Source organism: Pinus tabuliformis, chromosome 3_1, assembly GCF_031772625.1.
Source record: "Pinus tabuliformis cultivar Carrire ecotype Pingquan chromosome 3_1, CPIR1, whole genome shotgun sequence".
Taxonomy (NCBI): Eukaryota; Viridiplantae; Streptophyta; class Pinopsida; order Pinales; family Pinaceae; genus Pinus; species Pinus tabuliformis.
In genome coordinates, this window is record NC_142301.1 from 224,012,349 (window position 1) to 224,028,498 (window position 16,150).

The window sequence follows — 16,150 nt, forward strand, 5'->3', positions numbered from 1 at the left end:
TATTTGTTGCTGGAAAAGGCTTCAAAGGCCCTACTATGCATGAGTTAAGGGGGTATCGTTTGCAGAAAGAAATTTCCTCCATTAATGAGTATTTGAAAGATTTCAAAAACTCATGGGCAAAAACAAGATGTACCATCATGTCAGATGGATGGACTGATCAAAGGAACCGTACCATCATAAACTTTCTTATCTTCTGCCCAAAGGGAACCATGTTTCTAAAATCAGTTGATGCATCCGATAGGGTGAAAGATGGACAATTGTTGTTTCAGCTATTGGATGAGGTTGTTGAGGAGTTGGGGGTGGCTAATGTTGTTCAAGTCATCACAGATAATGTCTCTAACTATGTTCTTGCTAGTAAACTGTTAGAGGAAAAACACAAAACCATCTTTTGGACCCCATGTGTTGCACATTGCATAGACCTCATGCTTGAGGATATTGGCAAATTAGATTGGGTCAAAAACATTGTAGATCATGCCAAAAGCGTAACAAAATTTATCTACAATCATTCATGGATTTTGAGCCTAATGAGGAGACACACAAGGGAGGCCTGCCATCACTAGATTTGCAACTCATTTTTTGACATTGCAATCTATGCTTTCACAACATAGAAACTTGCAAAAGATGTTTTATAGTGATGAATGGAATCAAAGCCAATGGTCTCTCAAACAGGAAGGCAAAGAATTGAAAAAGAAAGTTAATGAAGAAATATTTTGGAGAAAGGCAACAGAGATTGTGAAGGTTGCTTAGCCACTAGTTAAGGTGTTGCGGTTGGTGGATGGGGAAAGATTGGCTATGGGCTTCATTTATGAGGCTATGGATCAATCAAAGGAGCAAATAATGAAGGCATACAAGGATAGAGTGGCTAAGTATGGGCCCATTTGGGCAATCATTGATGAAGATGGAACAAGCAACTCCATCGCCCTATACATGCAACTGGGTATTTTTTGAACCCACGGTATCATTATAAAGCTCTGGCGACAAGAACTTTGAGTGGGGAGGTTAGAGATGGATTGATTGACTGCATTGACCACATGATCCATTGGAGTGTGATCAGCTAGAGATACATCGACAGATCACAACCTTCAACAAAGCCACAGGTACCTTTGGGAAGAACCTATCAAAGATTGCAAGCGAAGCAGATAAGCCAGGTAAACAAAAATTTAAATTTTCAAATTCTTAATACTTATTTTGTTAAATTGTTTATAATTTGAAAGTTGGATATAATTTGTAATTTTGTTGAAACTTGAGCTAACTCATTACACTACTATGTTTTTTGCAGCACAATGGTGGGAGGCTTTTGGTAGCCATTGTCCTCAATTGCAGAAGTTTGCAATTCGTATTTTGAGTCAAACTGGCAGTGCTACTGGGTGTGAGCGCAATTGGTTTGTTTTTTAGAGGATTCACACGAAGAAGTGAAACGATTTGGATCAAAAACGGTTAAATGATCTAGTCTATGTCCAATACAACCTCTGACTCAGACACAACCAATTGTTGAACAAAAGACCTGATTCAGATCCCATTGTGTTGGAAGATATTGATCCAACATCAGATTGGGTAGTGGAGAGTCATCCAGCAGAGTTTGATTCTGATAAGGATCTTGATTTGAACTTACAAGGGGTGGCATCAATTGAACAAAATGTTCAGTTGAATGCAGATCCACTTGTACCAACCTCGGGCCCAACCCCAAGTCCTCCAGTTGCAGGCGCTTCCTCTGCTCAGCCACAATGGAAGCACATATCTCGTCTATCTCAGCGTGCAGCTGTTGCACAGCCTGCTAGTGCTACCACTACTATAGTTGCAGTTGGAGATGATGATGAGGAGGAGCCATGGGTTTCCCTGTCTGACTCTGATTCAGAGGTTGAGCCAAATGATGTTGGCTCCTCTAGCAGTAGCTAGTAGTACTGGTCAGTGGTGACTAGTGATGTTTCACAGTTTACTTTTGTTGTAGAGGTCATTTCTAGCCTCCTTGGTTATGTGTTTTTGTTTTGATCTCTATATCATCATCATGTATGTATTGGACAGTGCACTGGGTGCCATTTTGATATAATGGATATATTCATGAGCCTACTTTGATCATATGTTGTCTTCTATCTATATTCTAAAGCTTTGTGTTTGGAAACATGAATGAAAATCTTTAAAATTATGTTTTTTTATAAAAAAATAAATATTTAATGTATTTTTTACAACGACCGAGTCATTGAAATCAAATTGGCCGAGTCGGAGTCGGAGTCGAAGTCGACCGTTTCCGAGTTGCAGTCGGAGTTTTAAAACATTGGCAGACGCAGACGCAGAGGATGCAGAAGCTAACGCAGAAAGCCGCAGAGGATGCAGAGGCTGACGCAGAAAGCCGCAGACAGCGCAGAGGGCTATAGAGGCTAACGTTGGGCTGAAGAGGCTGCGTTGTGGAAGTTTGTGGGGCATACTGAGAGCAGATTAGCCGAGAGACAATGACGCAGTTCCAAAGAGGGTGACGCAGTTCTAGAGGAGTGCTTGGAGCAGCTTTCGCTGTCTAGCACAAGGAACAGTCAGAGTCACTGTGGGGTTGATTCATCCAATGGCTGATTTGCCGAGATTTCTGTCTCCGGAGAGAGGTACTACTGCCAAGAAAATTCTCTGAAGGGTGAGCCATTTCTGGCACCCTAGCTATATTCAGAATCTGCTTAATAATAAAACCCTATATATGTTGCACCGGTTTTCCCGCATTGGTTTTTTCCAGGGAAGATTATCCAAAAATAACGGTGTCCCTTGTGTTGTCTCAATTTATTTCAGTTTTTGATCTGTATATACTATATAATATATTTGTGAAGGCTGCATTTGTATTTACTTCGATATTTAAGCATTTAAATAACTTGTTAATGCAAAAAACAAGTAGGAGATTGTAAACCAGAAAATGCAGTAGGGGTTTCTGATGTGTTACATTCAGGAATTTTCACAATATCTGCCTCCGGAGATCTAGTACCTTCCTCAAAAATAGAGCTAGACACCTCTCGTCCAAGAAACAGAAGAACCTAGTAAAGAGATCCCCACGTCTCTATGTAAAGACAATGAACCCCCTCCCCAATCTCATAGCATAGCTGCATATCAGGTACCAGAAGATAAAGTGATACTCTGACTCAATGTCCTGTAGGTGATAAACCTCACAGATCCTCTCAGGCCTTGAAATGTGACGGTTTGTATCAAGCTGGAGCTAATGTGAACAGACTCTGAACTTGCCTACGGGAATCCTGAGGCTGTCCCACATTATTGTTTTTTACGAATGGTACATTTTCTGTTACTTCACTACAAGGCTTGAATAGCAAAGACATGTAAGATACATTAATGAAACCATATTGCCCCTTACTACACAGCAGCATGAAGTAAGCCCATGTTGATCCAATCAGAATTTCAAATGAGATAAAACTCATCTTCTCAATAAGTTTATAAACATGTTTAGGACAAAATCTAAAGCAATAATAACAAGGGTATATAATAATATAAATCAGTATTACCAATGTGACCAAAGGAAGGACATAACACATTTTACAAGTTTTCATTTACCTGTTCTGCCAATCCTCCAAGGCCCATACTGTCCATAATGTCCTTGACACCACTACCATTATTATTCTGAGATGATGAACGAAATTCTGCTCTTGCTTGCTCAGGATCTATCTGCAAAAGAAAGTTATACCTGTGTAAAGATTACAACAAGGCATTGCATATGCAGTGCATACTTTTCTTGAATCCCAAGTTTGTAACTTCCGTACAGCAAGATGCAATCTCTCTATGAATATACTTTATGGTTTCTTTGTATTCCCGACATAATTCTCTTCTCAAGTGAAACTTTCAGTTATGCAACCTTGCTCCTTCCAATTCTTCACTTTATTTTATTGTCCTAGTTCACATCAATAACATATGTACAGTTTTCCCCCATGTAGGAAAGAACTATTTTGTAATATACACACCAGGATCTTGACTACCTAATATGTCTAACATCTTCTGGAATGAAAACAGTACTTATTAAGGGTTCATAATACCAACCTCCAATGCAAACAAAGGTGAATCAGTCCCTTCAACAGCAACCAGGTTCCCTCCACTTAAATTCTACAAGTCATACATAGCATCAAAAGTTGATCAATTCATTATTACAAAAACAAACATGGATACTTCGAAACTTTCAAAGCACAAATCCATTTTATCAATAAGAAACAATCTCTATTGCTGATGGATAGAAACAAAATAGGTGATTCTTGACATATAAATCCCACCCTGGATAATAAGCACATCAGTCGTGTATAAACACTTATTATGATTTACTTATTTTAACACTTTGCTGTTTCCTTGGATTTTTTCAGTTTTTATGGATTTCAGATGACAATACTGATGGTCAGAGATGATGTCATAATAAATCAACTATTATCAATTAGCCCACATGGAAAGTGTCTACCTGATCAAAGGAGTCACTCAGAGAATGAGCAGGATCAGTGGACACAACAAGTGTAGGATGCCCACTATTTGCAAATTTAACAGCAAGAGATGCTGCACAGCTTGTTTTGCCAACACCTCCCTTTCCACCTAATAAATAGTATTTGCGCTTCATCTCAGTAATCATATTGTCAAAGCTTGTCTCGCTTTCTGTAGGGGTTGTAACTGCCCTTACTGCAGAAATAATGAAATAAATTAGAATATCAAATTATAAACCAAAACCCCATCAAACCTCATTGTTTACCATCCAAGTACAGCTTATAAGCAATTGGATAATATAATTCCAATGCCAATAAATTCAAAAAAAAAATTGTACCAGTGCAAAACAATTACACAATTTCTAAGATGAAAAATAGAGCATTCCAACATTTACCAGCATCTCCAGCAACCATTTTCTAGGTTGAAAATATTTAGATAAAAATACTTCAGACCAAAAAAGGAAAGAAAATTCCAAAACTGAAGCATTTAGAACATAGGTAAAGCATGCTGTCATTGAAACCAAAATGTTTTTCTATTTATCCTAATACAAACTTCATCCATCTTAATGCATTGCATAAAATTGTAAGGCAATCTAAATACAAAGCATATCTCTCAATCAGTGGGGACTGTAGTCTACTGTCTGACAACTTATTCAAAATCTAAATCTGCAAAACTTGAAATCAGGAGATTGCAGATTGATTACAAGATTGGAAGTTATCTTCCCAAACTAGCAAGTGAAACAAGGACATTACAGATTGATTACAAGATTGAAAGTTATCTCCCTACACCTAGCATGTGAAACAATCGTTAAACACAATAAAAAGTCACACATTCTGCCACCAACATGTTATTATGTGTTGACACCTAATCTTTGGCATTAGGTAAATCCATGTAAATATTGTAAATAACAAAATAAATGGAATTGGAAGACGAAGAGACATTTGGAGATGAAACCCAATAGTTTCCCTCTCCATGTATATATCTATGTTCCATCTTAATGCAAAAGCAGCAATTACTTTTGGAGTTACCCCTGGCCTGACATCATATCAAAGCCAGCCCCATTTTAGCTTCCTTCTGCATTGTAACTCCTGCTAATTTCCTGCCATTTTCCTCTGTCCCTCTGCATTCTATTTTTTTCTGCTCATTCTATGCGCTGATCCATGGAGTAATTATGTTGTTCATTATTTAATTCCTGGTTGTGCGTTGAACATTCTTGCCGCCCTGCATTCGTTCTGCTGATCTTTACATATTTGAAGACTGTACGTTGGTGTAGAAATCAGAGTCTTGAAATTCTGTGTTGAAGCAGCGATGAACACTTCTGAAATTCTGCATTTAGTGAAGTTGATACATGTTGGCATTGTTTGAGTGGGGCAAACACGCTCAGTAATTGACAGAAGACATTTTTATTAATACTTGAATGAATGAATGATGGTTTTTTACAAGAAGGGCCCTGGCCTAAATAACTCCTTGGGCACCTTTTCGAGAAGGGGCATGATCTTTGATCGTGCCCCAATTACATAATTAATTAATTACATAACATTGCCTCCCTCTTGAAAAGATGCTTTGTCCTCAAAGCATACGTAATGACGGGTGTTTTTGGCAAAAAGCTTTTGTCTCCCAAGAGGTTTCTTTTTCTGGTAGATTCTTCCACTTGACAAGGTATTCTTTAATTATTCGAGATGCAACTTCCTTTCCCTCGCGGTAACAATTCCTTCTGGTTCTAAGATGAACTTGCCTTCATCATCTAATATCGGAACCGTTGTCTGTGCTGATTGGTGTCTGCCCAATGCCTTTTTAAGACAAGATAAATGGAAAATGTTGTGAACTCGACTGTTGTCCAGAAGGCTTAAGCTGTATGCTACTTGACTGATATTTTTGTTAATCTGATATGGTCCATAAAACTTTGGCGCCAATTTGTTTTTTCCTTTTTGTTTCAAAGATAATTGTTTGTAAGGCTGAAGTTTAACAAATACCCATTCTCCAACTTCAAATTCTCTCTCTGTTCTATTCTCTCTCTGTTCTATCGGTCGGCCTGCTGCTTCATGCAATTTCTTGCAATACTTAGATTTTCTTTTAATGTTTGAAAAACTTTTTGGGTTTCTTCTAATTGCTCCTTAACTGCTGGAACTTTTGTCTCGGAAATGGCCAAATCCTTCCATTTGGGAGGTTCATATCCATACAGAGCTTGAAATGGGGTCATCTTTGCGGAAGTGTGATAAGTTGAATTGTACCACCATTCAGCGAGATGTAACCACTGAGCCCACTTGTTTTGTTTGTTTGTTGCATAACAACGAAGGTAAGCTTCTAAGCACTTATTGACAGTTTCTGTTTGACCGTCTGTTTGAGGATGATATGCAGAACTCATGTTGAGGTATGTTCCAATATGTTTGAAAAGCTCCTTCCAAAAATTCCCCTTAAACTTGGGATCTCTATCACTAACAATGACTTTGGGAAATCCATGTAATTTGTAGACATTCTTGCAAAATATCTCAGCGATCTCTTTTGTTGAATCTGATTTCTTCATTCCTATGAAGTGTGCATACTTTGTGAGTTTGTCTACTACTACAAGAATTTTATCTTTCCCGTCTGACATGGGTAATCCTTCAATAAAATCCATTGATATTTCTTCCCATTTTTGGTTTGGGATATTTAAGGGGTGGAGCAACCCTGGGGTCATAATGTTCTCACTTTTATTTCGCTGACATGATCACATTCGCCTACATATTTTTGAATATCTAAATCCATACCCTTCCAGAATGTTGGAAAAAGTAACTATGTTAGGTCTTCAATAATGTACTTGAGTCATTATGTAATGGACTTGTTAAAAGAATAAAGAAAAGAATTTTTATTGTTGCAACAATGACTTATTAAAGCATGGGTTTCATGCTTGGGTCATCATTATATTAGTCAAAGTCCCCATTGTGGACTCCTAGGATTAATATTGAGTTTATAGAGTCATTGTACATTCGAAGAGACCCTTCTTGGGCTTTCGGATCATGTAAAAAGGTTTTGTATCAAGCAAAATATGAATTATGTGTCCTCCACATCATGTCGGCCTAAGGAAGATCAAGTCGGCCTAAAGACCCTCATTCGACCCACAAGAAGGCTATATATAGAAGGAAGTTGAAGTCATTTGGAGCACTCACTCTCTCAAGCAATTTGATATCTTCTGGGAAGTGTTGGGGATGCGAAGTCTGCTGCCGGAAGGAGGAAAGAAGTGCGAGTTTGGGGGAGTCTCTAGAGAAGAGGAAAATCGAACTTTTGGTGCCTCTCTCTCTCTATTTCGTGGTCTGGTTTAGGAGATCGAAGTCTCCTAGGGTTTTGCTGTTGCCGGAAGCTACAAGTTGTCGGGATCTGCTGCATAGTCGAAGATCTTGGAGGCTGACATGGTGTGGAGGGAAAGTCTAGTCTTAGTCTAGGGTGAAGAGTCTCAAAGAATACTATTGAAAGGAAGAATTACTTTCACTGGGTTTTCCCCTCGAGGGGGGTTTTGCCCTGGCATGTGCCTATATCTTGTGTCTCTTGTTTTGTGATCTTCATGTATGTATAATTGCTTGATGAAAGATAGCATAATAAATAAGTAAAAGAAGCCAACACACTCACAAGTAATTAGCAAGATCAGAGAATCAAACCCTAATATAATATCTTTGATTTTCCAACATGGATTCTCTCTCTATGGTGAACTACATAAGATTGGGTTTCAACTTTGCTGGAAGATGGATCAAGAAGATCATCTACTACCTATTCAACAAAGTCAAGAGTCATGGATTCTTGGCTGCCCTTACAGGATCTCTTACTGATGATAATGCATGGATCATTGATAGTGGAGCATCGAGACATATGACAGGTGAAAGTAGGCAACTTGTGGAATTGGGTGACAACAAAAGCTATGATGTTAGAGGCCTAGGATCTACATCATTAAAGCTGGACAATGGATCGAAGTTGCATCTCAACAACATTCTCTATGTTCCAGGTTTGAAAAAGAATTTACTTTCTATTTCTTGTTTAGAAGATAAAGGGGAAAGAATTGCTTTTGTTGATGGAAAAGTATTGGTTTGGGGAAAGAACTCTAGTATTGACAAAGCTAGGGTTATTGGAGTTCGTGAAGGAAGTCTTTACCGGGTTATCACTCCATCTCCTCAAGCTCTTGTTCATATGGAAATAAGTCCCATTGAACTATGGCATCAAAGGTATGGCCATCTTCATTATAGGGTCATCCCTACTCTTAGTCAATTGGTTAATGGCATTCCTGATATGAAGCTAGACCATGAAGGTGTATGCAAAGGATGTTCTTTGGGGAAGCATACTAGAAAACCATTTCATCATAGTGAATCTATATCTAAAGAAATTTTAGATCTCATCCATTCTGATGTGTGCAGGCCCATGTCTAACAAGACACTTGGAGGTCATCTCTACTATGTAACATTCATTGATGACCATTCAAGGAAGACATGGCTCTACCTACTCAAAACTAAAGATGAAGTATTTGATAAGTTCAAGGAGTTTAGGGCTGAGGTGGAAACCCTAACCGAAAAGAAGATAAAGACTCTAAGGTCTGACAATGGTGGGGAATACACCTCTAAAGAGTTAATTGCATATTGTAAGGATGCAGGTATTAAGAGGGAGCTCATTGTTCCCTACTATCCCGAACAAAATTGAATGGCCAAAAGTAACAATACGTCAATTGAAGAAGGTATGAGAACTATGCTCCTTGATCAAGATCTACCAAAGTTCTTATAGGGTGAAGCTGCGATGATTATCGTGTACGTTCAAAATAGAAGTCCTCATAAGAGTCTTGATAATACTACACCCGAAGAAGTATTCACAGGAAAGAAGCCGAGTGTGGATCATTTCCGCATATTTCGAAGTCCAGCATATGTCCATGTTCCGAAGGGCAAGCAAAAGAAGTTGGACTCGACAAGCATCAAGGGAATATTCGTTGGTTATAGTCTTTCGCCAAAAGATTATAGAATCTACATAAATGAGCGAAGATACATTGAAGTAAGCAGGGATGTCATATTTGATGAGAATCAAGCTTACAAGAAATCAAAGGATATTCATATGATTACGAAGAAGTTCCCGTATTTGAAGAGGATGAAGCTCATGAGAACTCTACTGCAAATGATAAAGAAGAAGGACAAAGTGAGCCTATTCAATTGGTGGTTACTCCAACCACAAGGAAGAGGCCATATTGGTTGAGAGCTACATTAGAAGATGCTGAAGGACATGAAGCTGCGAAAGGGTCCTCCAGGGAAAGTAAGAAACTGAAAAGGTATTCTGGTTAATGTTGCATATATCACAAAGTTGATTGAAGCCGAGCCATCTACATTCCAAGAAGTTGAACATGAAGAGGTTTGAAAGAAAGCCATGCAGGAAGAATCTCAATCCATCGTGAAGAATGGGGTTTGGGAAACCGTTCCTAGACTAGTGACAAATTGGTTGTCACATCGAAGTGGATCTATAAGATCAAACATGTTGATTGAAATATAGACGGGTATAAAACAAGGTTCGTTGCAAGGGGTTTTCTCTCAAAGGAAGGCATTGACTATGAAGAAACATTTGCACCTAATGCAAGGTACACTACCATTAGATCGCTAGCTGCTACAATGGGGTGGAATAACCATCAAATATATGTTAAGACTACATTTCTGAATGGGACCATTGATGTGGAAGTGTACATCGAACAACCTGAAGGATTTGAAGTCAATCGCAGGGACTCTCATGTTTGCAGACTCAAGAAGGCTCTATATGGCTTGAAGTAAGCACCAAAGGCATGGTATGTAAGAATGGATGCATATCTTTTCAAGATTGGGTTCGTAAAGAGTATTGTTGATCCGAATCTATATATCAAGGTCGTGAATAATGAGCCAGTCATTATTCTAGTCTATGTGGATGATCTATTCATCACCGGTGTAGAAAGAAGAATTCAAGAATGCAAGAAGATGTTGGCAGCTGAATTTGAGATGAAAGAGTTGGGACTGATGCATTATTACCTAGGTCTAGACGTATGGTAGAGCCCTGGGGAGATATATTTGGGGCAAGGAAAGTACATCATCAAGTTATTGCAAAAATTTGGGATGATGGAATCCAAGCCGATGGTTACTCCTATGAACACCAATCTCAAGAAGTTGCGGAGCTCCAACTCGAGTCTCGTGGACCCTACCTCATATCGTCAGTTGGTAGGTTCTCTAATGTATCCGGTAAATATTACGCCAAATATATGTTTTGCAATGAACATTCTTAGTCAGTTTCAGTTGGAGCCTCGTCATGATCATTGGATAGTTGTCAAACATATATTGAGGTATCTTCGTGGCACTATACATCACTTCCTAAAGTATGATAGTAAGGAAGTCAAGCTAATTGGCTTCACAGACTCTCATTGGGGTGCTAGTGAGACCGATGGAAGGAGCACTACCAGAGGATGCTTTAGTCTGGGAGTTGTTATGATCTCATGGATGAGTAGGAAGCAAGATCCTGTGGCATTGAGTAGTGTCGAGGCAGAATATGTGGCTGCATGTGAAGTAGGAAAAGAAGTTATTTGGTTAAGGAAGCTTCTGACAGACTTGTTCGAAAAGTCTCTAGGTCCTACTGTGATTAACTGTGATAATCAAAGTTGTATCAAGATGTTTGGAGATCCCGTGTTTCATTCGAGGACGAAACATATCAATAACAAGTTCCACTTTATTAGGAACTTGGTGCAGGATGGGATCATGAAGCTAGAATATGTTCCAACAGACAAACAAGTAACAGACACTATGACAAAGGCTCTTCCTAATAAGAAGTTCGAATATCTAAGGAACCTACTAGGTTTCGTAGATATTGGTGATTGTATTGATGATAAAAGAATGAAAGAGATTTGTTGAGGCTTTTGCGGGTGAAGCATTGTTTGGGGAGACATCAGGCCGACACTATGTGTTGATGTAGGAATCTCGGAATTGAAAAGGTGGTGTTGTTTATTGAGCTTAGTTTTGGATACACACCTATATGTTTGGGTTGGTGGTTAACAAGTAACACTGATGGTACCTAGAGGGGCTGAAACCTTGAGTCCACCTTAGTCCCACCTAGATAGATTGCCCTGGTCAGGAATCTAGTCCATGGCATTTCAGTGCCTAAATTGTTGAGTGACTAGGTTGGATAGATTGCCCTGGTCAGGAATCTAGTCCATGGCATTACGATGCCTACATTGTTGAGTGACTGGCTGGATAGATAGCCCTAGTCAGGAATCTAGTCCATGGAATTGCGGTGCCTAAAGGTTCTTCATGTTCATGTTTTCATATAATTTGAGATCTTCCATTGTATTTGTACATTATGAATACCTCCCTAGTTAAGACGGAGTGTTGGAAAAAGTAACTATGTTCGGTCTTCAATACTTGAGTCATTATGTAATGTACTTGTCAAAAGAATAACGAAAAGAATTTTTATTGTTGTAACAATGACTTATTAAAGCATGGGTTTCATGCTTGGGTCATCATTATATTAGTCAAAGTCCCCATTGTGGACTCCTAGGATTAATATTGAGTTTATAGAGTCATTGTACATTCGAAGAGGCCCTTCTTGGGCTTTTGGATCATGTAAAAAGGTTTTTTATCAAGCAAAATATGAATTATGTGTCCTCCACATCATGTCGGCCTAAGGAAGATCAAGTTGGCCTAATGACCCTCATTCGACCCACAAGAAGGCTATATATAGAAGGAAGTCGAAGTCATTTGGAGCACTCACTCTCTCAAGCAATTTGATATCTTCTGGGAAGTGTTGGGAAGTGTTGGGGATGCGAAGTCTGCTGCTGGAAGGAGAAAAGAAGTGTGAGTTTGGGGGAGTCTCTAGAGAATAGGAAATCGGACTTTTGGTGCCTCTCTCTCTCTCTGTTTCGTCGTCTGTTTTAGGAGATCGAAGTCTCCTAGGGTTTTGCTGCTGCCGGAAGCTGCATGTTGCTCGGATTTGCTACATAGTAGAAGTTGTTGGAAAGGGTCGAAGATCTTGGAGATTGACATGGTGTGGAGGAAAAGCCTAGTCTTGGTCTAGGGTGAAGAGTCTCAAAGAATACTATTGAAAGGAAGAATTACTTTGACTGGGTTTTCCCCTTGAGGGGGGTTTTTCCTTCGCATGTGCATATATCTTGTGTCTCTTGTTCTGTAATCTTCATGTATGTATAATAGCTTGATGAAACATAAGATAATAAGGAAGTAAAAGAAGCCAACATACTCACAAGTAATTGTCAAGATCAGAGAATCAAACCCTAATATAATATCTTTGATTTTCCAACACAAAAGAATGATTGACGTCCATTATAGTAGGTTTTAAAGAATCTTACGTGTCCGGCTGACAGTGAATCATGCGACTCTTTGAGAATTTTGGCTTTAAATTTGGAATTTGAACTCAAATAAATTCTTCCCTTGTACCATAGAATATCGCTTTTCCATTCAAATTTTCAATATTGAGGAAGGTTATTGATTATAGCACTTTTTTCCGGATCTTTTGCATATTCGTGTCGAATCTCATTAAGTATTTGGGAACAACAACTGAAACTGCAAGTAATGATGGTTCTTCGTCTTTCCTAGACAGAGCATCAGCTACTATGTTATCTTTCCCTTTCTTATGTAATATATCCATGTCAAAGGCAACGATTTTTTTGATCCATTTTTGTTGTTCTGTAGATAGCGTTTTCTGTTGGAGGAGATGTTGAAGACTATTATGATCTGTTCGTATTAAGAACTTACTTCCCAAGAGATATTGTCTCCATTTGGCTAATGCGTGCATAATAGCAAGCATTTCCTTGTTGTATGTAGACTTGAGACGTTCTTGCTTATTGAGCTTCCTGCTTTCAAATGCGATTGGGTGGCCATCCTGCATTAGTACTGCTCCTATGCCAAAACCTGAAGCATCACACTCAATTACAAATGGTTTTGAGAAGTTTGGAGTTGCCAATACAGGGGCATTAGACATAACTTCCTTCAAGTCTTCAAAACACTTTTCTGCTTCATCATTCCGTTGAAATGGGTTCTTCTTTAGAAGGTTCTTTAGGGGTGCGATTATATGGGCACAAGTTTTTATGAATCTTCGATAATACCCGATCAATCCTAAGAATCCTCTTAGCTTGGAGATATTAACTGGTTTGGGCCATTCCCTTATAGCCTTGATCTTATTAAAATCTACTTTTACTCCTTCCTTGGATATTATATGTCCAAGATACTCTACTTCTTCCTTCCCAAAAATGCATTTGGACTTCTTGGCATAGAACTGATGCTCTTCTAATATAGTAAGAACTTGCTCCAAATGTTGTAGGTGCTCCTTCCATGTTTTACTATAAATTAGAATGTCATCAAAGAACACTAACAGAAGCTTCCTTAGTTATGGACGAAATAGCTCATTCATAGTAGCTTGGAATTTTCCCGGTGCATTAGTTAAACCAAAAGGCATTACTTTAAACTCGTAATGACCTTCATGTGTTCAGAACGTAGTTTTTGCTACGTCTTCCAACCTTATTCTGATTTGGTAATACCCTGACCTTAAGTCCAATTTTGAGAAGTATTTAGCTGCATGTAGTTCATCCAACATTTCATCGATAAAAGGGATTGGAAATTTGTTTTTAATTGTTATTTTGTTTAGTCCTCGATAATCGACATATAATCTGAACGATCCATCTTTCTTTCGAACTAATACAACTATAGCAGCATATGGACTTCTACTTTTTGTGATAATGCCACATTTTAAAAAATCCTGGACTAATCTTTCAATTTTGGTGTTTAGATGATGTGGACATCGATACAGCTTGATGTTGATGGGATTTTATCTTGATTTGACTTCGATTGTATGCTCGATTTGTCTTTTAGGAGGCAACTTCATTGAAATATCTTGGAATACTTTTTCGTGCTTTTGAATTAGCTCTTGGACCTCCGGTGATTCTTAGTTCACGAGATTTGAAGTTAACATTTCTAATTGATGACACCGTACTAAATACGTTGGTGCTCCCTTCCGGATCATTTTCATCATCTTGGATGATGATACAATTTTATTCTCAGGGGGCTGGAACCCATATAACTTGTATTTTTGCCCTTTCAATTTAAATTTATAAATTGCTTTTGATGGTTGGCAGAGGAAGTACCTAGGGTTTGAATCCATTGGATACCTAGGACCACATCCACGCCTAATGGTACAGTGTAGAACGAAGATTCTAGATTAAAGTCTTGAATCTGTAATTTGACTTTATGGCATTTCCCTACCTTTTCAATTTTCTTACCATCAGCTACCATAACCTTCATGTTGGGCATGGGAAATGTGAAAATGTTAAGTCTTTTCACCATAGTTGAATCAAAAAATTGTGGGTGCTACAGTTATTGATCAGAACCATTACATTGCTTTTCTTGATATGTCCTTTTAACTTTAATGTCTGGGGCTACAATATACTTGTCATGGTTGATAATGACATTTGCGGAATATTCTCGTTATCTAGTTCTGGAGAATCCTCAATTTCTTCTATGTCTGATTCTTCACTGTCTGAATCATTAGTTGCCTCACATTTATACAGGTTCTTGGTTTATTTTCCTTTAGCACATCTATGTTTAGCGTCCCAATTTTCGCCACAATGTTTGCACTTGCCCTCTTTCATTCTTTGCATTTCCAAGTTAGTTTTTTCTCCTTCACAAAGATGTGGTGGAGCATAATTTGTGTTATCCGTGTTCGCGGATTGGGAAAATCTTCATCTCGAATATACTCTTTCAACTTTCGGCCACTGCATCTTTTCGTGCTTCTTTTCAGCAGCATTTGCCTTCTATCTGGATACCTTTATAGAAGTGATGTCATGAAGCTCAAGCTCAGCCTGGAGATGGGGTTTAAGTCTCGTGGTGCATGACTGAATGAGACAAGTTTCTTGTAATCCAGGTACTTGTGTAGCTAAAGTTCCCCATTCTCAAGTGTATTTGTCCACATCTCCTTTTTGTCGCAGTCTGGTGAGTGTCGAGAAGAACTCTTCTTCCTTGACACCTTGGAATCTTTTAAAGAATGCATTTTTGAATTTTCTCCAACTGATAGCAAGTGTCGTTTTTTCCACCACATATACCAATTATATGCTTCACCTTCCATTTGCATGGATGCATCCCTGATCTTTTCATCATCATTGTCAATACCGTAAATCTTGAAATATTCTTTTGCTTTATTGAACCATGCAACATTGCACTTCTCGTTACCGTCAAATTTGGAGAGTTCAAGTTTTTCTCTTCGTTGATATGTCGCAACTGTTGGAATAAAGAGAGGGTATTGATTAGCAAGCTGCATATTTGAGAATTGATTCTAGAGCTACATATTTTGAAAATTTGTGTTACTATTTTGTTGATGGGGTATGGACAATGCTTTTGGAGACTCGAGTTTCTCATGTGAGTCTGACGAGTTTGACAAATCCGAGAATTGAGATGTTGAGTAGCTTCATTATTTTGGGGTATTTGATCGGGTGTAATCTTCAACTTGTCACAAATACAGGTCAACATCACCATTGCCTGACTATGATTCAGATTCACCGTATTTGAAAGGATTGCATGATCCTTTTTAAATTCGTTATGGTTCTGCTCGAGCTGACTCTATTCTCTTTGTTGTATCCTGGAGCTCCTTGATTTCGTTGGAATGTCTGGTAACCTTATTCTCAAGATAAATCATTTTTCTACTAAAATCGGCGATTGACATGGATGACGACATTGATCAGGTATGAGGTGGAGTATAC

General features: G+C 38.5%; 1 protein-coding gene across 2 annotated transcripts in view; it reads right to left on the reverse strand.

The window, feature by feature from the left end:
- The window catches only part of LOC149186605 (ATPase GET3B-like), a 216,689-nt gene that overhangs the window by 154,485 nt on the left and 46,054 nt on the right, over positions 1–16,150 (reverse strand). For both annotated transcript variants that reach the window (XM_089411067.1, XM_089411068.1), the window contains exons 2-4: positions 4,424–4,635; positions 4,018–4,080; positions 3,538–3,648 (exon numbers count right to left, since the gene is read on the reverse strand). In XM_089411067.1, the coding sequence (XP_089267193.1) occupies positions 3,538–3,648; positions 4,018–4,080; positions 4,424–4,635 (386 nt within the window). The remainder of the gene's footprint in view (positions 1–3,537; positions 3,649–4,017; positions 4,081–4,423; positions 4,636–16,150) is intronic.